This window comes from Scleropages formosus, chromosome 18 (genome assembly GCF_900964775.1).
Source record: "Scleropages formosus chromosome 18, fSclFor1.1, whole genome shotgun sequence".
Taxonomy (NCBI): domain Eukaryota; kingdom Metazoa; phylum Chordata; class Actinopteri; order Osteoglossiformes; family Osteoglossidae; genus Scleropages; species Scleropages formosus.
The window spans coordinates 25,578,239-25,603,924 of record NC_041823.1 but is presented as its reverse complement, the minus strand read 5'-3'; the positions used below and the strand labels follow the sequence as shown (position 1 = coordinate 25,603,924).

Here is a 25,686-nt window from a genome sequence, read left to right as displayed (position 1 = left end):
CAAAGCACAACCCATACTATTTCATACAGAGCCATTACAACTAATTGCTGCACTGTCATTCAATCTAATAGGAAGTGCTGTACTGGACTTTTCAATACAGTGGCATATATTGCTTGTCAGGTGGGCTGGGTGGAGTGTGCATACAAACTGACCCCAGCTCCGAATCTGGAGAATCCACCACCCTAACCGCTCCCCCCAACATCTCACTGGGTGCTCATAGCTAGATGCTTCAGGCCATGAAGGCCAGGGTCAGCAGATATCTAATACAAGAGAATCCCAACCCTGATAATGGAGTCCCATAGCTCTTTTGTGAATCACTTCATCAGGGTATTAAAAATTTTGTGTACCTTTTCTTTAGTTTGTTAAAGAAAACACAAATTTGCAACCATTCTTTCATGGAGCTTGCTTGTAGCTTCTTTTAAAAAAAATCTACTAAAAGCAACTGGACTTGATCTTTTGGAGGTCAGAGAACACCTGGTATAGGGAGATCCCAGTTTGCAGTGCCCCCTGGAGTAGAAATGTTGGCAATGCAAGACTTCTCTGTCTTCACACACACACACACACACACACACACAAAAACAAAAATCACAAGTGGCGGAAAGTAACAGAGCATTAATATAAAACACTGAAACTGAGGTTTATGACACGTTGATTCTTGGCTTCCAAAGCTGTCAAACAGGTGCTGTGGTTTGTAAGTCTTAATATGCCACACTAGGAACATGAACTGTGGAACCTCCTGTGTTGGCAAAAGACAGTGCACCTCCACACTTGCTGCAGGACAGATGGAGGAGTGCAGGAAAAGAATAGCTGAGAGGAGTTTCTGCTTAAGATGCTGATGTGGCAGGACAGGAATGTGATAACAAAAGATGCAAACCATGCATGGATTCTTGTAGCTAAGTTGGGGCGGCCCCTCTGTGAGGTATGTCTAAGACAGGAGGGAGAGTGCCTGACTTGAGCATCATGGGGTGTGTCAGCAGAGTGGAATGTGTCCTCAGCCACACTGTGGAATTTGCTCTACGGAACAGGAAATGCAGAGAGCCAGAACGAGGAAGGAACGCATAGCCTACAAACCTGTGGTCACAATTCCTCAGCTCCTATTGGCCACAGAAAGAAAGTAAGACACAAGGAGGATGCCTTGTCGTGTTTTCAGTGCCCTCTCCGCTGCCAGATGCCAAGGGGTACAATGGGCTGCATGTGCAAAGAGAGTGGCCTCCTGCCACCCGAGGCAGAAGCTTTGCATCTCAGCACCAGGAGAAGGGGGGACCAGTCTTTCTGGCCCAGGATGGAGAGAGTCCAAGGGTTGCAGAGGCCCGATGAATAAGAGATGGAGTAAACCCAAAATCTTAACACAAAAATTTGGTTGGTGGGAGTCAGAAGATCCAGGGGAAGAAGTAAAAACAGGGGATGCTGGTTCAGTGCTTCTTTACCCAGCCCAGTCAGAACCATGGACGAGGCTCTGTCACTGCCCCAAAGCAAGTCCATGTCCAGGCTGCTGAACTGTTCTGTCTCAGACTCATGTGTGTTCACTGCACTCTGTTTGTCACGCTGCTGGTTTTTGACATGGGTTTGGTCCAGTTCATTAGTGTGTCTTTCTACAACATGTATTTGATGCATTTTCCTTGCTTCTGATCATACGGACTCTACTTCTTGCTATGCTCTCATTGGCCAGTAAGGCACTCCATTACTCACACCATTGGCTGCTTGGCTCTCGCATTCTTTCCCTCTGGTCATAAGTGCTGCCCTCACTGTCACATACAGACATGCAGACTCAGACCGACAGACAGACACACACACACAATGTGGTTGAGGTTGTGGGACCTAAATGCTACTGCTAAGTGCTAATGTACCATGCTTCCTGTTCCTCAAGGCTGTTAAAAAAATCAATATCAATTATAGCAAGAATTAAAACCGAAATCATGTCCTTCCCTGACCCTAGAGAGTAAACACAGGCCAAGGCTGGAACATGGCGTCGATCATGTGGACAGACGGAGGCAGTTTTGTGGTGGCAGTCGGCATATAGCTCCTCCTTCCTCCTCCATATTGCATACGTACATGTGTGAGGGCAACATACAGTAACGTGTTTAAAAAAAATAAAAAGTCTCTGTGGATTTAAAAAAATCTGTTTGTGGGTGGGACCCTCCGAGGAGTCAGTTTGTGTTTCAAAGAGTGCTTAGTCAGGTGGCCCACTTGACACAGTTTAGGTGCTAATGCTGGCTCAGGCGAAGTACATGGTCCGCAGGGTGTCATGGTGAATCTGCACGGCCTTGGCCAGCGCCTGTGGATCTCGGCCGTTGCTCTGCCCAGAGACATGGCTGCCCTCCCCACTGTATGATGTGTGTAGGGAAAGGGAAAGACAGAGAGAAAACGGTCAGGGGTACGATTTATGAAGCTGTATATTTCAGATGCAGCAGTTGATATGGTAATCATGGTTGCTCTGTTGCCTTTGATGACTACGAACCACTGTAACTATGCTAACGCCCAAATAAAGCATTGTTTCATCCCAGCAAATGGAAGACGGTTAAACGATGAACTGATTTTAAATCATTCATTGTACTGAACGTAGGATACAAACAAAGCGGTCCCTCTATACACACTGTATCAGATTGTGTACTTTTAATTATTTACTATTAACTTGTAACACCCTTTGGTGGGTTTTGCTCCCTTGTTTAGGAAAAAAATAACACCATCTCAGTAATCACCTTAACTTCTTGTTTTTATTGGTCATTACATACTTTAAGCACTTAAAAAAACTCTTAATTGAGTTAACTTGCAAAAATTGTAAAGCACAGAGCAGGTGCAATATGGACTTTGTCCACAGTACTAATAGAAATGAAAGAAACTCCATAACCTGTAGACATGTATTCTGATTTCCCCTTGTTCTGCTTACCTGTCATGCTCTTTGTCCACAAGGTGGTAACGGGCACGGAAGGCGACAAGTCGGGCATAGTATGCAGGCGCTGGGATGGAGACAGAGCGGGTACAGCGTACATAGGTGTGGCACAGCTGGTAGGTGAGAATCTGCAGTTCGTCGGCTGTGAAGCGGTTGTCATCCCACAGCACATAGTAGTGAGAGGGCCGGCTGGTGCCCTTGAAAGTGCAAGAGAAAGTAAGCACGAGTCGCTAACGGGCTGCTCCATCAACGGACTAAGTGGTAGCTGGAGACCAAATAATACGACTTTAGAACTTCACAGTGAGGATTAAGCAAAACTGAAACTGATAGTGACCACTTGATCGCAGACAGTTAAATTTCAAATCCTTATCTTAAGAGCATGGAAAAAAAGGTTAAAAGTCTGATGAAAGTAATGACATGATGGACAGAGTAACGCTACTGAGAAAAGGGGGGAAGAGAAGAGAGAGTCAAGGGTGTTGAGGAGTGTCTCAGAATGCCGTTATTTTGGGAAGACCAGGCCCCTTAACCATGTTCCCTCACCTGTATACCGGCATGACTGCACAGGTAGAAGTCAAATTCAAAAGGGTGTGTGATGCTGGTGTCCACTGTGGTACCTGCAGGAATGTTCCCACTCTTCCCAATCTAAGCCAGACAAAAATATTTGATATATGAATAAATGAATGTTTTTGCAGCCAACACCTTTCTCCGAACATACTGTATACTTCTAATTATTTTTAAGATATAAATCACCTGTAACTAGCACATTCCCTGCTACAGACATTTTTGAACAGGTGGATTTTGCAAGAAATTTAACTGTCAGTATTCAGTACTAGGTAACTTTTGGTTGGTTGGGCAGTTGGTTAAAATAAAACAAATGACAGTCTTTACAGTTTAAGACCCAAAAACCCAGTCTGATGACACGCTCAGGTGAGGATTAGGATGTACATGGTGCAGGTACCCTTTCAGACTTATCAGCACAGAAGAGGCGTGTGTGGTGACGCTTCTGAACCACGATGTAAGTGATGCCCGGCTGATAGTCCTTCTCCAGCTTGATGCAGGCATCTCGAATGGCCAGCAGTTCATAATGTAGGATCTTTGAGTGAGGGAAAGGGGATGACGTGAGTACACAATCAAGGGAACCAGGAGCAGAGGTGGACAGTCCTGGGGACATCCAGCTCAGATCAGAAGGGTAGGAATATGTTCTTTTTCTCCATCATATCTTGTCAGCCACTGGACTGCCAAGTAAAAAAGGGTGGTTACCTGGGGCAACTGGCCCTCTGGGACTCCATCCCTGTAAAAGATGATCCGAGTTGGTTTGAAACGGGTTGACTTGTAGAACTGGATTAACAGCTCTCGCACCATGTAGGAAAGGTCTTCAATGACCTCCTGCCGGGGACGCTGGACTCGGACCGTGGCACAGTAGCGACTGGGGTGGGCATCCATGCTGCCCACCACCTGCCGAGAGAGCGGAGAAAATGAGAAAGAAAGCAACAATAAATAAGAGTGGAAACAAGGTCAATCTAATGACGTTCAAGCCAGCTTGTATCCAAGTAACACCTTCAGAACATAAGTACTGAACTGAGTGTAAAAGATTAAAGATAAATATTGTAGTTTGTTCACAGTTCTGAATGCAAGGATAAGAGTGGGGCATTTCACGCCTGCATACAATTGTAGGTTGACTTGAGCCATATGTGAGGGAAAGTTCCAAGGTCCAAGGTCTTGTGGTGGAAAAAAATGAAAAGCAGTGCAGGTGCATGAAAATGACAGAAGAAAAAGTAGAAAACAATAAATGGCTTAGACAGACAGGAAAGGTGAGGGCGAAAATGAGCATGAGGGTTTTTCTATCATTGCAAACACCAAACACCATAAAAATTTAACAAATTTTAGAAGCCCTGAAACCGAGTACAAAGGCAAAAATCTGCTCCATTAGTAGTGTATATGGATATTTAAAGGTATCATGTGCTCCATGTTTGAAATACAGTCACTATACTAAACTATTGTTTTTAATAACGTCATCCAGGTTAGATATGGAAAAGGGTGTGGAGCAGCAGGCCACTGAATTATTGTTTCTACCATCCGGAGGCAACAAAAGTGGTGTTTGGACGTCATCGGCTCTGTTCTTATCCTCTTCCTGTTCCCTCACCTGTTCGTTTTTACCGTCACCACCCAAGTGAAGCCCACGCCTTCCTCACACCCTCCTCACCGTACATCCAGCCTGCCACTTGCACTCTCAGTGTGAGTCAGTGCCGCGTCATCGTCGCCTAGGCGATGGACCCTGGCAGCTGGAGCAAAGCAAGTGCTTGCGAGTCGGCCAGGGTGATGATGTCACTTCCTCCACTTGCGGGTGGAAGGCTGACTCACAACAGAACATTCTCCTTCCTACATACTGCTCTTGCCACGCTCACACCCTCTCTCTCCGAGCCCAAGTCTGGCTACAATATCCTGCCGTGTTCCGGTAGTAGCTGGTTAACCGAGCAGATGCGGAGGAACAAACCCAGTTTGGGAGTTAATTACAGAGTCTGGTTGTCAATAGAGGTTAGCAGCCCAGTGCCAGCAGCTTTTGGCCCTGAACATAAACAGTAGTTTTAAATGGCTGTCCCTCTGAATAAAACGGGTTTTATCACCATAACATGCTGTCCACGATGAGCTAGAAAATGAACAACCTTAATCCAGTGCACAATTTCTGCATATATTCTACAATCTCTTAGTATGAAAGTAGAGGAGGAGGAAAGTAACATGTTGAACAGGTTCCTTTAGAGACCTGTCAGTTGTTACGTTGCACTGACGACATGGATATCTTCTCATAACGCCGCGGTAAGCAGAAACTTGAGACTTGTGGGTACATTTTTTTCGGCACGCTTGCAACAGGTGATTTATATCCTTTTTTTCTGCCCGTCATCTTATCATTTCTTAGCTGAAACTTTTTTCCTGTGAAAACATTCAGTTTTTGCCATTTAAAAACCTGGGAAGTTTTACTGGATTCTATCATGTTAAGAACCCTGTTCTAGTTCAGAGCCTTACATTAATGCTAGGTCATGTGTACACCAAGTCCACTTCCCTAACCACAACTACACTGGCCAGCCCAATTTTTCAAATGCACATTCTCTTCTGATTCTAAGACTTTGGCTGAGCTCACCGCTGTGATGGAGGGTTTCTTTCCATCACCTGCAGGAGGGTGTGTCACATCAGCTCCTAGGAAGATAACCGGCTGCTGAAACACAGCTGACCTGAGGGAGGAGAAGCAGAACAGGGTTATATATTTATAGTCCAATGGATTAAAAACAATGTCAATGTACCCCTGCTAAAATCCTAAGAAATTCCCATATTCTAAAACTAAGAGATCATCATCTTCTTCCAGGTAAAATGCATTCACATGCACAGACACTGAGGAAGTGACTTACCGTTGGTGTGGTACCAGAATATTGTTGATACCACCCAGTTTGACATTGATCTTCAGGCAGAGGTTGGAGAGCGTTTGGGGGGAGGTCTTCACCACATTCTTCACCTGGACACACTGGGTGGCCATCCCCAGCAGTGTGTCTCCTACCCGCTTCACCTCCGCTAAAATTTCAGAGGGATATGGTCAAAGCTCAAAACCCTTATACAGTACAGAGTACCACTTAATATGTCGAATAACTTGTCACCTGTGTAAACATTTGGCATCAGCTGCTCACCAGAGCTACACAAGAGCATTCTGTACCTCAGACTATTAGGTACAAATCCCCGCACTGATTTTTTTCAGTTTCTGCAGCCACACATACCATAGACAGGAGTCTTGCCAGGCAAGATGACGATGATGAGCTGCAGCCCAGAGTAGGTGTTCTTCAAGTGCCTGAACATGGGCTCCACGCTATCCGCTCCTTGCGCGTATTTGCAGAAACACGGCTGGCCCTGAATGGGCATTCCGGCATCTTTGGAGATCTTTCGCAGCTGGTCTGTGAAGTTTCTGAGGGTGGAGGGGATGCACAAGTGCAGATAGTTACGTGAAGAGCAGAGAAGACTCATAGTGCACACTTCACCCGAAAAATCTACTCCATACATATTACATCCATCACATCACAGCTGTTGCCAATAGAGCTGAAGCAGACAAGGTGTCTTATCTAATTTCAGCGCAGCATCCTCCACTTCCTGTAGGACAACATCAGCAGTCTGGTACACATAAATGGACAATGTAAAGGCTGTCCAGAGAGCCAAGAAACCCAGCTGCCCATTGATCTCTTCTCCAAAACTTACTTGAGCACCTCTTCCCGGCACTGCTTTTGTGGGGCAAAGCAAGCGATGGCCCACACTTTGATCTCAATTCCATTGTAGAACTGCTTTCCTCGCATGTCCCAAACACCCTGGTTAGGTGTGGCGATGGCTCGGTTCTGATGCACAGAAATAGCTTGTTACTTACTGCTTCATTCTCTAGGTACACAAAGCACAGCTGAATTTTAAAAGTGCTGCCACCTGAACTAACAGCACACTAATCTGGCTTTCTGGATTAATCCATTTCTCTCTACTACTAATAACAGATTTCTACTTGCACAACCTCCTTTAAGCATTTGCCTAAAAATTTGTACTTTATAATACTTTTCTTTCATCCAAAATCTAATTAGAATTTAAAAGCAAAACAATCTGGTGCAACCCCATTTTCAAAAAAGCTGGGTATGTAAAGTATATAAAATGCAAATAAAAACAGAAAGCAGTCATTTGTAAATGCTCTTTTTCCCATATTTAACTGAAAACAGTACAAAGACAAGACATTTGATGTTTTACCTCATAAACTTAAAAGAAATTCCTAAATATAAGCTGTATGTGGAATGTGTTGAAAAACCTGTTTGGAACTTTCCACAGGTAAAAAGGTGAGTAAGTAACAGGTGATGCTGTTATGACAAAAGACTTGGCCGTTCGTTCCCCCCGAATCTGAGGAAATTGGTGTGAGTAAAGGACAAGGCCCCAAACCAATATTGAATGCTTGTGATCTTCAAGTCTTCAGACAGCACTGCATAAAAAAAACAACATTCTTCTGTAATGAATGTAACCACATAGTCTTGGGAGTACTTTAGAAAACCATCATCAGCGAACACAGCGTGTCGTAGAATCTACAAATGCAAGTTAACACTACACTACTCGAAACGGAAGCCGTACATCAGCAACATCCCGACTTCTTTGGGCTAAAGCGCATCTGAGATGGACTGACGCAGAGTGGAAATGTGTGCTGTGTTCTAACGAGTTCACCTTTCAACTTGTTGTTGGAGAAAATGGACATTGTGTTCTCCAGGTCGAAAGAGGAAAGGATCATCCTTATTATTACCAATGCCAAGTTCAAAAGCCAGCTTCTGTCATGCTTTGGGGGTGTATTAGTGCCTATGGCATGGGCCACATTGATGAAGGCACCATTAACACTGAAGGGTACATAGGTATTTTGGAGGAATGTATGCTGCCATCTGAACATCTTTTTCCAGAGACATTCTTGGTTATTTCAGCAAGACAACACCAAGCTATGTTCAGCATGTATGGTTGGCACAGTGAGCAGGGCTACCGTCTCACAGCGCCTGGGTGGCGCAAGAGGACATGGGTTCAATCCCCACTCAGGCTGTGTGGAGTTTGCATGTTCTTCTTGTGTCTACATGGGTTTCCTCCCACAGTCTGAGGACATGCTGTTCAGGTTCCCCCATAGTGTGTGAGTGACAGAGAGAGTGTGTTTCACTGATGTATGGATGAGTGACCCAGTGTAAGTAGTGTATCTAGCAGTGTAAGTCACTGTGGTGAATAAGGCGTGTGGGCTGATAACACTACAAAGAGTTTGTTGGAAGTTGCTTTGGAGAAAAGTGAAGATAAGTGAATAAATCTAAATATATAATGTATTACAACAGTGTGGCTTTGCAGTTGGAGAGTGTGGGTGCATAGGGGGGTGCGGTGGCGCAGTGGGTTGGACCGCAGTCCTACTCTCCGGTGGGTCTGGGGTTCAAGTCCCGCTTGGGGTGCCTTGTGACGGACTGGCGTCCTGTCCTGGGTGTGTCCCCTTCCCTCTCCGGCCTTACGCCCTGTGTTGCCGGGTAGGCTCCGGTTCCCCGTGACCCCGTAAGGGACAAGCGGTTCTGAAAATGTGTGTGTGTGTGTGTGTGTGTGAGTGTGGGTGCTAGGCTGGCCTGCCTGCAGTCCAGACCTTTCTACCACTGAGAATGTGTGGTGTACAATGAAGCACAAAATATGCCAACAAAGACCCAGGAATGTTGAGCAGCTTAAGTCCTATATCAAGCAGGAATGGGTTGAAAAATCTTACTTTCAACATTACAATTAGTGTCTTCAGTTCCCAAGCAATTCTTTGGTGAAGCTGAGGCACATTTTGTCAGGGTTCAAGGCTAGCTTAGCGTAGCGGCGTTATACTTGGTGCCATAATTAAGTTCCTTAGATGTTTAGTAGGCGTCTTTGAGAGCAAGCAGTGAATTTTTTGCCCTTTGCAGTATAGCTAAAACAGGTGGATTTGTGCAGGCAGTAGAGGGTAACACTCTGCAAGAGTGGACATGTCTTGGTAGGTGGGGCAACACACAGGACTGGAAGCTGCTGGCTGATTTGGGCAGACAGCTCCTGGTTCCGCAGGTCATTGCGATTACTTCATTGCGTCCAGACAGAATGAGTGGATCGTGTACTTTGTAGAGTTAACAGTGCCCTTCAAGGATGCCATTGGAAAGGCACATGCACACAGATTGACTGAAACCGCTTGTCCCAAGCGTGGTCGCAGCAAACCGTAACCTAACCCTGCAACACAGGGCGCAAGGCTGGAGAGAGAGGAGACACACCCTGGACAGGACACCAGTCCATTACAAGACACCCCAAGCAGGACTCGAACTCCAGGCCCACCAGAGAGCAGGACCTGGCCAAACCCGCTGTGCCACTGCACCCCCATTTGAAGAGGTATATGAGTGGTAATTGTTGAAGTATGCAAATCTGGTGATAGAGGCATAAGGCCGTGGGTGGCAGGCTCCTGTGAGGCCAGTACAGTAGGTGGTAGGTAGGTATTCGGGAGTTTGTGGCTAAATCAGCTACATCAGTGTTGGGGGAATTTGATGTTAGAAGCCACTCATTAAGGTTGAAGGAGCTGTCTGAGACTACTGATAAGGCAAGTCTGTGGTTATAGTTGAGAAGAGGATAGTGGAGGTTATATGAGAAGGTGTGTAGTGGTGATAAAATTAGTGGCAGGTGGCTAGTAATGGGAGGCAACTGATGGTAATTAAGGAGGCATGGCTTGTTAGTTTAAGTTTGTGGAATAGTGCACTTGTAGTTTTTGCTGGCAGGCATGGAGATAATCTGGGATGGTTTGAGTTTGTGAAGGTAGTGCGTCTGAGGGTATATATAGAGCTATGGTTTAATCGGGGTTGTTGAGTTTGTGGAGTTGAAGTACTTGTTGAGGGTGAACGTGTGGGTGGGTCTGGGGTACCAGACTGCACTGTTGAGCCTTCCGGCGGTTCCGTGAGCCTAAGTCAACAACACACTGATGAAGGGAAGTGCCCACTTGGCAACCTCAATGATATACCCATGTTGGTACCCTGTGGTTGTCTTGGTTAGGGAAGGAAGTTAAGCTTCTTAGTCTTGAGTCATGGAGATGTATGCTGGCAATGTTGGATGTTCGCTGTGGCTTCATAGTGATGTTGGTTGGATTGGGTCCTTGTATACAGCCGTTGTAATATACAGGGGGTATAGCATCTTGTCCTGTGTATCTTGAATGTTAATGTCCTTAAAAGGAAAGGCGATGTAACAGTAAACACTCCTGTCCCAAACTTTTTTTGGTCAGAACACATTGCATGTATCTCAAGTAGAACATGTATATTTCCCAAAAATTAAACTTTACCTATCTTTTGTTTTTAATAAATCTAGGTAAACACTTTTACATTTTATAGACTGTCAACTTTTTTGGAAATGGGGTTGTACAACCAGTTAACCTTGAGTATTAGACTTGCTTTATTAATCTATTTATATAAACCAAACAAGGAGACTGAGGAAGGCAGGAGTGTGCATGTGGAGGACCTCCAACCCTGTTCTCTTGGTTCTCACCCGGCCTCCATACTGTAGGATTGGAGCTGGCAACACCCTCCCAGTGACCTCTGCCATGTCATCTTTCACCTTGATCCCAAACTCCTGGATGTACGGGTCCAAGTTAAAATTGGCATTTTTCATCTGGGGAGGGAAGCAATGAGACAGCCATGTGATCTGCTGAAATTTATCTTCATTGTCCTGGGTACATGTTTTCCCCACTGTCTTTTCATGGTATCGCTCAACTCACAAGTCCCTATATAAACTGATACATGAAATAGTGATTTAAACACAAGATGTGTTACAGTGGACCATTTACTAACTTGGGACTGACAATTGGTTCGCTAGTTTAATGTGACAAAGCAGGTGAGAGGCTCTTCATGAATTCTATGTGCAGCTGCTGGCATGATGTACGCTGACAAAATGGTGGTGTTGGACACATTGACTGTGCTGCACGGATTGTGTGTCACTTGTAAAATGTGCTTTAAGTTGCACTGGAGAAAAACACCTGGGGAGATTAGATGCAGACATTATTAAGTAGTCAGTTTGTCACTCACCACCCTATCAACCAATATACATCACACAAGTAGCTGTATTGTCCTGAACTCGTGTCACGCTTGTATTTGCACTTTATGTAGTCCTGCGTACTCTTGTGTTGCACCATGATCCGCAGAGAAATGACATTTCATTCAACTGTATACAGGCTTCACAGAGGAATGACAACCACTTGAACTTGAAGATAGGCTTTTCAATTATTAAATGATATTTTCATTAAAAACATATGTACACATTTATTGATCACTTCTGAGTTTGGGGACAAGCAAGTCTGAAAATGGTGAGTTTTGAGACCCTTCTTAAATCAATCGCTACACCCCAGGGGGACCCCTTCGCTCGTCTACTTCTGCTTGCTTGGTGGTCCTGCACCCGAAAGGTAAAGCACGGAGGTTCTCGGTTCTGGCTCCGTTGTGATGGAATGACCTTCCCCCTCTCACTCAGAACTGCTGAAATGCTGTCTACATTCAAGAAAGGTCTGAAAACTTACCTTTTCCAGACTCACTTTGCCCAAGATCTCTCCAGCTCATGTATGGTATACACATTCATGCACCATTAACTTTATGATCATCCCCAGATAAGCCTTTACACAGCTGCTACTCCTGCATTGTATGTGAATGTTTGTGTACCTCATAAAAATAAAGTAAATTTGTAGGAAGGATATCAAGTTTCATCTATCCTGCATTTTATACACCTACTCGAGCGATGAACATCAGTGCATCAAGTGGAAAGTAAACTAGGTTTACTTAATCACGTCTGCAGCCATGTCTCTTTCTCCTAATGTAATGCACACATTGTATTTTCGATGAGATGTACGTCGCTTTGGAGAAAAGCATCTGTTAAATGAATAAATGTAAATATAGAGAGATTTGGCAGTTCCAAGGGGAGAGGTCATTCTGCACATTGGAGCCAGAAACAAACATCACTTATTTTGGACTTTTTGTGTTTGGGATCATCAAGCAGTCAGAGGAACATAGCAGTCTGGTTGGAGTGTAGCGAATGATTAGGTCTAGATATCGTGGAGCAGATCCACTGATGCTTTTGTAAGATGTAACCTACAATAGTCTTGAATCTAATCCGAGCAGCTATAGGAAGCCAATGAAAAGAGACAAGGAGGGAGGAGTTACGTGGGAACACTCTGGCAGGCAAAACCCAACTTGTGCAGCCGCGTTCTGTATCAGTGTGTGGTTTCATGGCAGAGGCCAGAAGGTGAAACAGGGAGAGAGAGCTCCAGTAGTGGAGCAGGGGTATATTGCCATTGCCTAGACAAGTAGTTGTATAGAGTTTTGTGGTAGATGGGGCAGAGCCTGTGGATGTTATGGAGGATGTATCTGCAGGGTTAGGGTTGTGGCTTTGATATGTTGAGAGAAAAAGACTTGAGTCGATCATTCTCGATGATCCTAATAGTTCTACATGTATAGCTCTTCTGAAGCCACGTTTCCCAAATGGTTGTGCAGATACAGGTAGGTGTGAATGTATTTAAAAAAGTGAAAAAACTATGAAAAGATTATACATTTTTTTCATTTTTCAGCCACTGTCTGTTCCCAAAATCTGTTGTTCCAGTGTCTGTTGTTCTACCTGTTGAACTGTATTAAGTTTAAGTGCAAAAAGTTTGTCACTTAAGTTTATCTACTGTATTTAAATAACAGATTCACAAGTACTTTTGAACAATTTTGCAAGTCAGAATACCTTAAACCTGATTTTATATAAAAAAGATCCTAAAAACAGGAGGAAGTGCCACACTAAAAAAAAAAAAAAAAAAGCTGGTGTGTATAAAGAGCAACACAGAGTATTAGGAACAAATTCCATAAATGCAAGAACATCAGGCATCGCACAATAGTGTTATTCCATATGAAATTATACTAATTTTTTAGCATACGTATAGAAAATGAAAGTAACATTAAGTTAATGTAATGATGTAAGTGGGTTAACATCCATCCACCCATCCATCCATTTTCTATCCCACTTGCCCTAATAGGGTTGCGGTGGCAGTAGGGAGAGCAGAGGCCCAGCCGACCCCGTCTCCCACAACTTCCTCCAGCTCAGCCCGAGGGATCCCCAGCCGTTCCCAGGCCAACTGTGAGATATAATCCCTCCAGCGGGTCCTGGGCCAACCTCGGGGCCTTGTCCCAGTTGGCCGTGCCTGGTATAACTCCAAAGGGAGGTGCCCAGGGGGCATCCTTATCAGATGCCCGAACCACCTCAACTGACTCCTCTCAGTGTGGAGGAGTAGTGGCTCTACTGTGAGTTCCTCCCGGATGTCCGAACTCCTCATCCTATCACGGAGAGTGAGTCCCAACACCCCGCGGAGAAAACTCATTTCAACCACTTGTGTCCACGATCTTGTTCTTTCGGTCATTACCCAAAGTTCATAACCATAGGTGAGGGTAGGGATGTAGATCGACTGGTAAATGGAGAGCTTTGCCTTATGGCGCAGCTCTCCCTTCACCACTACTGTCCGGTACAGCGACCGCATTACTGCTGCCACTGCTCCTGATCTCACGCTCCATTCTTCCCTCACTCGTGAACAAGACCCCAAGATACTTGAACTCCTCCACCTGGGGCAAATTCTCTCCCCTTACCTGGAGGGGGCATGCCATCCTTTTCTGTGAGAGAACCATGGACTCAGACTTTGAAGTGCTGATCCTGATCCCAACCACTTCACACTCAGCTGCAAACCGTTCCAGTGCGTGTTGGAGGCAACCATGTGACGATGCCAAAAGGACATCATCATCTGCAAAAAGCAGAGACGTCACCTTCTGACTCCCACACAGAATGCCCTCCTGACCTCGACTGCGCCTTGATATCCTGTCCATGAAGACCACAAACAGTAGTGGAGACAAGGCACAACCTTGGCGGAGTCCAACACCCACACTGAACAGACTTAAGGCCAAGTATGCGGACACAGCTTTCGCTCCATATGTACAGAAACCAAATGGCCCGCAGTAGTGGCCCCGGTACCCCATAACTCCCTAAGCACCTCCCACAGAATTTCCCAGGGTACACGGTCATAAGCCTTCTCCAAGTCCACAAACACATGTAGACTGGATTAGCGAACTCCCATGTCCTTTCAACTATCTGTGAGAGGGTAAAAAGCTGGTCCACTGTTTCATGGCCAGGGCGGAATCCGCATTGTTCCTCTTCAATCTGAGGTTCAACTATCGGCCAGAACCTCTTTTCCAGCACCCCGGCATAGACTTTCCCAGGGAGGCTGAGAAGTGTGATGCCCCGATAGTTAGCACACACTCTCCGGTCCCCTTTCTTAAAGATAGGGACCACCACCCCACTTTGCCAATCCAAAGGCGCTGTCCCCGAGGTCCATGCAACATTGCAGAGGCAATGTCAGCAGTTCCGGGCAGATCTCATCCACCCCTGGTAGGCTCTACAGTGGCAAAGCACCAACTACTTCAGTGACTTCCACCAGGGAAATAGACTGACAGCCCGGAAGGCTCTGGCCCTGACTCCTGTAAGGGAGGCATATCACTCGGGTTTAAGAGTTCCTCAGAGTGCTCCTTCCACCTCCTGACAATGTCCTCATCAGAGGTCAAAGTTTCTCCACTCTTGCTGAGCACAGCCTGAGCGAAGCTCATCCGACCCCTTCTGAGCTGCCGGATGGTTCTCCAGAACCTCTGTGATGCCGACAGATAATCATTTTTCATGGCCTCTCCAAACTCCTCCCATGCCCTGGATTTTGCTTCTGCAGCCGCAGCCGCCTTTTTTGCCTGCCGGTACCTGTCTGCTGAGTCAGGAGTCCCCAGAGCCAACCAGGCCCTAAAGGCCTCCTTCTTCAGCTTGACGGCTTCCCTCACCACCGGTGTCCACCAAGCGGGTTCTCGGGTTGCCGCCCTGGCTGGCACCAACAAGCTTTTGGCCACAGCTGTGCCTGGCTGCTTCCACAATAGAGGTTTTGAACAGGGTCCATTTAGACTCCATGTCCCATACCTCCTCCGGAACATGGGCAAAGCTCTCCTGGAGGTGCAAGTTAAAATCATTCCGGAAAAGGTCCTCCGACAGTCGTTCCCAGCACACCCTCATTAAACTTCTGGGCCTACCGGGTCTGTCCATCAGTTTTCCCCACCATCTGATCCAACTCACCACCAGATGATGATTGCTTGACAGCTCAGCACCTCTCTTCACCCGAGTGTCCAGAACATGTGGCCTCAAGTCAGATGAAACGACTACAAAGTCGATCATTGACCTTCATTCGAAGGAGCTCTGGTACCAAGTACACTTATGAGCATCCTTGTGTTCAAACATGGTGTTTGTTATGGACAAACCATGACTAGCACAGAATTCCAATAACATTTCACCATTCGGGTTCAGATCAGGCAAGCCGTTCTTCCCAATCACCCCCTGCCAGATTTCCCAGTCATTGCCAACATGACCACTGAAGTCCCCCAGCAGGACTATGAAGTCTGTAGGTAGGGCCCTGTCCAGAACCCCACCCACCCTCTCCAAGAAGGTAGAATACTCAGAATTGTTGTTTGGTGCATAAGCACACACAGTCAATGATTTCCTCTCTGTGAACCTAAATCACACTGAGGCAACCCTTTCGTCCACCAGGATAAACTCCAATTGTATGGCAGCCAGCCGGGGGCTTGTGAGTACCCCATACCTGCTCGGCGCCTCTCACCCCGTGCAACTCCTGAGTAGGAGAGGGACCACCCCAGAGCCAACACTGTGAGTGGTGAGCCCAACTATATCTAGTTGGTATTTTTCAACCTCTCGCACCAGTTCTAGCTCCTTCCCCCCCCAGTGAGGTAACATTCCACGTGCCAAGAGCCAGTTTCTGTCGCGAGGGGACGTGACGCCATGTGCCATCCTGCCCTCTCCCGCCGCCTGGTACACACTGCACCCAACCCCCATGTTGGACCTTACGGGTGGTGGGCCCACATGGCCCCCCCACGATGCCTTTTCGGGCTAAGCCCAGCCAGGTTACGTGGGCTGCCCGGCCACCAGGCACTCGCCTAGGAACACTACCCCGAGGCCTGGCTTGAGGGCTAGGTCCCAGTGTCCCTATTCCAGGCAGGGTAAACATTCTTTTGTTCCCATTTTCCATAGGGGTCTTTCGGATCGTGTTAGTCTGGATCTTCACTCCAGACCTGTTCGCCTTGGGAGACCCTACCAAGAGCATACTGCTCTTGACGACATAGCTGTGGAGATCCTTAGATCATGCAAGCCCTTCCGCCACGCCAAGGCCCCGGTCCAGGAAAGAGGGTTAACAATCAAAAGTAAAACTGTAAGCTACGAAGAGTGCAGTTTGATCTACTGCTACCTAATTGTGTAATGCATTCATACAGTAGACTGTGATGATACGGCACCATTCAACCCAAGAATGCAGCCTGACCTGTACTGTGCAAGGAGATCCCTTCACTCTGTGCAGCAAAACAAACTAAGAAACACAAGCATAAGAATCCTTATTGTTAGAGATACATGAGAAATGCTGCTGTTAGTTGAACCCGCAACCTTCTGGACAGATGTCCAGCTTCATGCACTATACAACACTGCTTGTATTTCAGTGCACTGATGTTTGGCAGGAAGAGGAAAAGCTGGTAGATCCCCACGAGGTGGAGCCACTCACCAGTCTGCTGATCTCCTCCTGTCTGTCAGGTGCAGAGCGTGCTGTCGCTTTGATCATGGTGGAGGTTTGATTATCTGTCAGTTTCTTGATGCAGCGCTGCCCCGCCACAATGTTACACACCTGCAGGGAAAGTAGACGCTCGGAATCGCCTTCTCTACATCTGTCTGCTCACCACAGGGTTCACCCATGCAGCAATCCCAGAATGCCTTACCTCCAGGGGCAGGTAGGTGTGCTTCTGCTCTTGGCCCACCTGCAAGCAGGGCAGGTGGGGGTACTTGAGCTGCAGGTTGTACTTCTGTTTGAAGTACTGGGCTACAGTACATTCGACTGTCTGCCCGCTCTCTAGTTGGAGAGGAAACCTGTGCAGAAGTTACATTTTGGAAAGAGTGTGAGGTGTAGCAATAAACTGAATAATAGATTACTGGATTGGATGGAGGAACAGAGCTGTACAAAAACAGCAATAATTGGATGGATGGATGGATGGACGGACGGACGGATGGATGGAATCTCCAAATGCAACATGCTTCAGCAGCAGTCTGCTTATTGAGGGCATCCACTGTTGGAACTTCCTCAGATGACTTTTTGGAAGTATGAATACTCACGTCTGGTGGCTGGCAGGGCGCCGTGTGACATTGCAGACGCGGTACTTCCTCTTCATCTGCCCACAGTGTGTCACTTCCACCTTTAAACCTGGGGTCAGCATGACAGCAAATCAACAGAGATAGACTGAGTTGAAGACTACCAGCTATGAGGTGGGGCTGCTGCACAGAAAAGGCTGATTTTAAGAGCAACAAAAGACCAGCTGAGCAGTTCGCTGCTGCAAGTTGTACCTTTGATCTCCTTAGTGAAGCGGACCCTCTGCGAGTCGGTCAGTGTTTTGGGCTGTTCATCAATGTTGCGAATGTCCAGGACTTCACACATGAACTCGATCACTGGCTGAGCTTTGTAGAAAGCCGTGGCTGAAACTGGAGGAGGAGATCACCGCACGAGGCCGTCAGGAATGCAAACATCATCCCGCCAGGTCAATGAATATTCTCAACCTCAGGCTGCTGTCTCACAGTTTTAGTTGTTATCCTCAGCTAACCCTTGTCTATATTTGTATAAGCTCTTTGTATAAGCTCAAACGTTTTCTTAATTGTAGCAGGACTTGACTTAGGACACAAAACTTTGGGGGGGTAGCTAAAATCTTGATTTCCACCCCTTTTTCTTGTCTGACAAAGTTTGTGTTTTTTTGTGCAACAGAAGTCAGTAACCAACTTGAATGAACGACAGGATAAATGCAGTCACAGCGGTCAGCTGTGGCCCTCTTTCCAGCAAATCACTCACCATCAATGTTGAGCATCATCTTCCACATGGCAGGGCGCACAGACTGGTGGAAACCAAACCAAACTTCCCTCCCCCCACCTAGAGGATGGTAGTACCCTTCAGGCGGGGAGAAGAAGGAGCGCCCAACTGGAGTATATCTGCACGAAGAACAGGTGGATTGCACTTGGAACAGAGCATCTTTGCAAACACTGTTCAGAACAAGGTTTGAAAACACTTAAAATGGGTCCAATTTTTATTCTGTTGCACTGAACCCTCATTGCTTGCAAGCGGTCCAAAACTTTCCTGTAGCATGCCCAAATGCCACACTGGGTGTGGGCGCTCTCATTATCACTAAACTCAAGGAAAACGACAAGCATTTTCCACAGCGGTGCATGACAAACAATGTCCAGCTACAGCACATGAACTTCCTGGGAGGAGTATTACCAACACGTAATTATCTACAAAGTAGTTGGAACACACGACACGAGGGGGGTCCTTCACCGCTACTTATCCAGCAAAACTCCCACTGTTGCAGGTGCTTAAGAGGGAAACTTGCACTGAAGGTAATTGCTAATATTTTGATTGCACCTTACCAGCACCAAGATGTTTGCTAAACACATAATTTTGAAATCTCACCGTGTGTTCTGCACTAATTAAAAGTTTGAACAACACTGAAAAATGAAGGATAAACAAAGTCAGTTGTTGAGAAACTCAGATTATTGCAATATTCATGCACATAGCTGGTTTAATGACATAGCTGGAGACTAGTGTTTTTGTTACAATGATTCTGGTTGAAGCGCCAGCCCATGCCATCCACAGCCTAAGTCATCCTGTTTATCGCCTCCTGCTTTCAGAGATGCTGACTTTGTACCTCATGGAGGCAAGGTGCCTCATAGCCACATCCAGGGCTTGGACGGAATCCATGGGCACCTGTAGGCGCCCGCTTACAAGCGTTTCCTGGAGGAGTCGCCAGGAAACCACAGCCAGCCAGCGGATAGACACCTTGAAGATGCGGTCCTTCCCCTCCCCTGGAATGGTCACTTCAAAGTCCACCTTGAGCGTGAGAGGAGAAAGGGCATGAGGCACAAGCCATACGGAGCAGAGCCAAGGATCAGAAATGTGGAAGAAATTATACTACCAAGGAGAGAGACTGAACGGGCTCAAATACAGGGAGTTAAAGCGATAAAGGAGAAAGACAGAGAATCAGTGTTAGGTACAATGTGAGGAAGACCGCATGCCCACCTTCTCGTTTCCAATGGGCAGTGCCAGCACCGTGTAGATGTTCTTCTTGCCATCGTACACTGGCTTCCTGTCTCCAAAAAGCTGTGGTTTGAAGTGCTGGACCATGTACTCCACCACCTCCCTGTAAGGGAAGAAGGCCATATAAACAGGGAGAAGTTGCATCGGCAACAAAGGTCCTTTTTCACCTGATGGTCCGAACGATGGAAATGTAATTGATGGGCACGTTCTCCTGTCAAATTGTAACTTTGTTCTTATTCAGAAAGTTTGTTCAACAATTCTTCCCCAGGTTTTATTTTTTTTTTTTTTTTCTTTTTTTTGCTGAGCATTTCACTTACCTGTGACAGACCACAGAGGTATTCTTGTCTAGAAGACACTTCAAAATTAACCAAACAATATGCATACTATACTGGTTCTTTATTAGATTCCTATCATTGTGTTTCATTAAATAGACTACTTGTTTATGGAACAAAGCCTAGCAGATCCCTGAATTTCTTCAGTTTACTACAAACAGAGCATGATGCTAAGGGTATTGATAACTTTCTGCTCATTTATACAAGTGCAGTCTTTCAATCTGGATTTTAAGAGTACCATTTTATACAGAGCTGGTTTCATAGTATGTGAGCCTGTTGCATCCCACAGGTTTACCACAAAATCATAATCAAGTGAAATACAGTCTTTCTCCTCTGACATAAATGGTGTGTAATGCCAGGTGGCATGGTGGCACAGCGAGTAACGCTGCTGTCTCACAGCGCCTAGGTGGTGCGAGAGAAGGTGGGTTTGATCCCCGCTCAGTCTGTGTGGAGTTTGCACATTCTTCCCGTGTCTGCATGGGTTTCCTCCCACAGTCCAGAGACATGCTGTTCAGGTTCACCCATAGTGTGTGAGTGTCACAGAGAAAGTGTGTTTCACTGAGGTATGGATGAGTGACCCATTGTAAGTAGTGTATCTAGTAGTGTAAGCCACCCTGGTGAGTAAGGTGTGTGGGCTGGTAACACTACATAGTATCCAATGTAAGTTGCTTTGGAGAAAAGTGTCTACATTTATTCACTTAGCAATGACAAATTTCATATGTTGCTTTAAAGCAAACTGTGTGTAGTAGAAAAGTGGAAGTAGTGCAGGTGCAAAAATAAGTGAACCCCAAGTTGCATTGGTTAAACCAAGTAGGTGAGTAGAATCAGGTGTGTAAATCAATCATTTGTTCTTTTTAATATTTTACACAAAATGATCATCCCTCTAGGGTTCATATACTTTCAAGGAACACTGTATAGTTTTTGTCTTGCAGCACTATAATTTTTGAGACAGAAAAATTGATAAGAGCATTGCTAAGGCAAGAAATGCAGGGCTTTGAAGGAACTGTAGTTCTTTGTGGAAACACTGACTGTGATGATACACATCACAGTGAGGAACATCTGCCTCATTCAAAGATCCCTGCGTGTATTATGTGTTAGTACCTGTTGACTCTCCGGGGACACTTATCAGGCTTAATGTCGACCTCATAGTGGTAGACGTCCATCTTGGGGATCTCTACCTCAAAGTAGTTGGCCAGCAGCTTGATGGGCTTCCCCACAGTGCCCATTCCTGGCCGTCGAGGAGCCTGGAACACCTGCTGCAGGGGTGGGGGGAAGGGCCCCATGGGCACTGAGGGTGGGAACAGAGGAGGAGCCAGAGGCATTGGAAAGGGCCAAGAGGAGAGGACAAACGGTGTGAATGGAGTGGAAGAAACAAAGTGAAATAAAGGCAAATGTCCAAAATGAGGGGAAAGACGAGTAGGAAAAACAGGCAGTAAATGAAAAAGAAGTTACAAGGAGGAGGAAATGGGAGAAAAAAGATTTAAAAAAAAAAAATCTAATGAAGAATTTAAAAAAAAACTTTTAACAAAATTACTTAAAATACATGGAGAAGATGGAGATTTGAACAGCACTGTACACATCCCAGGTGTTCTTCCAACTTCTACCCCTGTTTAAGTCTGGATGTGACCTGCAACCTTATAAACTGAACCCCTTAAGTGAAAAGAAAGCTTTAAGTTGCAAACTTTTATGATACTGCTGTAGCAGCCACTGATTTACGTGTGCAGATGCAGCAATGCTAATTTACCACGATACACTGCAGGTCAAGAGACATAGCAGCTTCCTCACAGGATGCTCTTGCCCGAAAAGTGATGACCCTAAAACAGGAGTGACCCTTAATGCAGTGCAGTGGGTCTCATGATCTCTCGTCCCCATCGTAATTCCACAGAGCCACCTCTGCCCCTCAAGAGGACACTCCATCGTTGCTAACAAAGAGGCCAGCTGTCCTCGCATCAACCAGGCCAAGGGAGGAGAGGAGCCCGCCACAGCCCTGTTCCACACCCACACACACACTGAGGGCCTCAAACATTCCCAGCCTCACTATGGAAACACCACGGAAACATATTGTTATGGAGATCAGTAAATGCACTGAGTTCGACGGGGGTGGGGCAAGTAAGTTTAAAACTTATTATTCATCAATAGTATTTCCAATTAAGTTTAATTTCCAAGTACCAGTTAAAAAGGGAAAAAGCTACAGAAACTCTAAGAACAAAATTGAAAATGAAAAAGCTAATAAAAAAAACTGGGAATGAACCCTAGCAACACAGCAGGTAACACCTATGTACTAAAATAACGGAAATCTGTTTACATTGACGCTACCACTGAAGCACAACAAATGTAAACAACCAACCATGTTCATTTAAAATCCCTATAACTGTCTAAAAGTCTCCAACTCATGTTAGCAGGATTAAACAATAAAATTCTTAAACACGTAGTCCATCGCAATAAAACAACTGAAATGATTACAGCACTGAGGACCGAACAGCCACAATGCATACACTAAATATCACAATTACAAAAAGCAATACTATAAGAATTGTGTGACTCGGTAAGACACAGCAGTACTTAATTGTTCAGCTTTAAATATTTGCATATTGCAATTCTTTTTATGTAATACTTTGACCAAGGCAGCAGCAAAATACATCCTTAAGGTTCTGCATCAGGTTCCCTAGCAACACCACCTTGGATTCTTTTAATAGTGCAATTTCCCACTGAGGACAATGTAAGCTTGTTAGAAAACTCAACTGCTAAGTGTAGGGTGTCTGAAAGATTACAAGAACCAACACCGCGACTTCACGTTACCACAAGAGCGCACACAACATCACAGCGCATTTCCCTGGCATCGCTTCACACAACTGCAAGATGACATGAGAGAAAGTGTTTTTGCTGTCTGAACTGTTTAAAAAACACGGTTTATCCTCATATTAATCAGGCTGCATTACTGAAATCTACACAGACGCAGACTTGCAATAAGGCACTGAGTTACAAAATCGTTTCTTTACATAGTGAGATCTCAAACGCCGTCTTCACACTACATCGTGCACATAGCATATAATCCGTAAATGCAACTTGTTCTTACACATTTTCTGTCCTTCAGACCGATGGAGTAAATAAAAGGAAGAGCAACATGCATTTACGCATCGCTTGTGCAACTCTGAGAACATTTTTACTGATAAACAGCAGATGAACACTTATACCGAAGCCACCGAAGGCCTTCAGTGCTGCGACTGTCACACAGACAAAATCGGAAGCTATACAGCCAGCTTTCCTTATAAATTCCCACAGCACTCCACAAGAAGAGCACAATGCTGGGCCTTAAAGTCAATTTTGGGCCTGCAAATTCATCACAGTGCTTCAGGAGCTGCAGATCTTGTTTTTGCTGGGTACGAGTTTGGCCTACAGCAGCAACCTGACCAGGGACGGTCACATGTATCCCGTCACGGGGCCGCTGGGCAAGACGATTATGGCCAACATATGCAGCGGATGCATGTTTCTGCATGTGTCACCAACATGCCCTTCCGCATGCACTCCCCCACAAAGGCAGATGGTAGGGAGAAAGAAAGGGGGGGGGGGGGCTGCCATCCAATACTACAATGGAGGCAATCAGGGCCCAATCAGGGTGTACAACATGCTCCCCCATTATAAAGGAAGGGTCGACCTTGACTGCCCAAGAGACTCAAAGGCACAAAATACGTCTGGGGAACAAAGCAAAGCCGAGCACCACGTTACACAATATTAGCAGTATTCGAGTGACCCGTTTTGCTGCATTCCTGCATCCAGGAATTTAGAAATACACTCATACAGTAACACTTCACTGGATTACATTCAACTCTTATAATGTACTATGTAGTCCTGACACATAAGGGTTTTCATGCGACAGTTTGAACGGAGGACAGCATCACATACAACGAAACACGGCCCCGTGCAACTCAATTTCCCAACTTCATGGGCAACAACTCCCTGCCAAAAGAGCGACCTGCTGCCGCCAGCAGACAAGAGCCCCGGGTGCTGCGGTCCCCCACGTCACAAGTGCTGCTGAGAAGGACAAAAACAAAGAGGCCAGTGAGCACACTTACATCTTTGCCATCAGAAAGCACTCTGCTCACACCGGGAACATTCAGAGTGGCCTGTCACCAGTGCTTTGGACCCCCAGACGGCTATTTGTTGGGGGGTCCAAACAACGTGTTCCTGACATGGAACCTGAACGATTGCACGCGACAGAACGCGGCCATACCTCCAAGTGCGACAACCGTAGTTCTCCTCACGCAACAAACTCCAGCATATACAGGTGTAATATTACGTAACACAGGGCACGAGGTTATGTGGTAAACAGAGTGCAAGGGAAGCAGCATGGTAAACCCCGGCCCGAGAGTCCAATCAGAAAGCCAAACTTACACGCCGAATTTTATTTGCTACTTAATTGCTTATTTATATGTTATCAAGAATTTCCGTACCACATTTCATTTCTCTCTCTCTCTTTTTTTTTTTTTTTTGAAAGCACCTTCTGTTTTTCTCTGCACATCACTTTCGGTTGTAGTCCTCTGTATAAGAAACACTAGATTAATAATATATGCACATTGTTTAAATTAAAAGAACAACTAAATTGCCTGAAATCCGACAAGTCATATAAGAAGCAGACATGTCCTGCAGGGAGACACAAAGAAACATCAGTCAATAATATCAGTTTCCCAGATTGTCCGTGTGGCACAAAGAGAGGCAGGAGGTTGTGGTGTTTAGGGCTGCAGCCTGACCGTTGTTGGTTTGAATCCCCCTCCTGCTGTAGTACCCTTGACCAAGGTACTGAATCGATACAGTAAGAATACTGTACCCAGTGCTGTGCGAATGGACAAGTCATGAAGTGTATCATCCAGCAAGACACCCCTGGAGAATAAACAGTAATAATAATATTATTATTATTATTATTATTATTATTAAGTGAATTTTTACTGCAGTTTGTATAACACACAGAAGTTGCTCAGGGAGGTGCGAGGATGTGCTCAAACATAGAGGTCAACACAGGTGTGACGGGGTCACCTGGACTCGGTAGGTGTGTGTGTGTGTGTGTGTGTGTGTGTGTGTGTGTGTGTGTGTGGGAGGGGGGTTCGGGAGCGCGGTCTCAGTCTCGTGGCTTAAGTTTAAACCATGATGATGTGACTGATGTTCCCCGGATCCCCCGCGTCCAGCCCGCTCGACCTACATTCTGGGGGGCCAACAAGAGCCCAGTTCACTGACTCTTTCACGGAGAAACAACACCCCACACAGACGGAAACACACAGCAGTGCCCCGCCGGGTCCGAGCGGCCGCAGGCGCAGCCCCGCTCCCACTCCCACTCGACTAGTCTCCCCACTCGGACTCACCCGCTCCAGACGGCCCCGGTTCCATCCCATCCACTTGACCGGCGCTCGGCTCGGCTGTTGAGCAAATCCAGGTTCTCTCGGGCCCCTCGGCTCGGCGTGTTCACCTCCCACCCCCCGGGCCGTTCCGCCCGGAGCCCCAAACAGAACCGCAGCGACGAACTAGGCTCCCCCCCCCCCCGGGCGCCCGCCCCGGCCGGCCTCCTCGCTGCAGCCCCCTTGCTTTTCCTCCAACCAAGGGCTTCGACCGCTCGCTTCCCGCGCTGCTTCGAGGGCGCTTCCCGCGTCCCCCACTCGGCCTGACGAGTCACACAGCGCGCGACGCGATCGCGCGGCTCCGCTCTGTTGTGTTCCTGCTCGCCGTCCAGCCAGCACTCCGGAGCGGAACAAAGAGGGACA

General features: G+C 46.3%; 1 protein-coding gene across 2 annotated transcripts; it reads right to left on the bottom strand.

Moving 5' to 3' along the window:
* On the bottom strand, positions 1-25,686 carry ago1 (argonaute RISC component 1). Of its 2 annotated transcripts, XM_018726999.2 has the most exons (19): positions 25,291-25,686; positions 21,038-21,224; positions 19,587-19,707; positions 19,216-19,397; positions 18,366-18,502; positions 17,870-18,004; positions 17,642-17,729; positions 17,251-17,398; positions 17,040-17,159; positions 10,928-11,050; positions 7,124-7,257; positions 6,652-6,836; positions 6,292-6,451; positions 6,027-6,117; positions 4,151-4,345; positions 3,849-3,983; positions 3,431-3,532; positions 2,888-3,087; positions 1-2,324 (listed from the first exon to the last, which is right to left on the bottom strand). In XM_018726999.2, exons 1-19 carry the CDS (start codon positions 25,313-25,315, stop codon positions 2,216-2,218), a joined length of 2,577 nt encoding a protein of 858 aa, XP_018582515.1. In that variant the 5' UTR covers positions 25,316-25,686; the 3' UTR covers positions 1-2,215. The 2 variants fall into 2 exon arrangements, with proteins under 2 accessions (XP_018582515.1, XP_018582514.1); XM_018726998.2 differs by lacking the exon at positions 25,291-25,686 and having other exon boundaries at positions 21,038-21,424.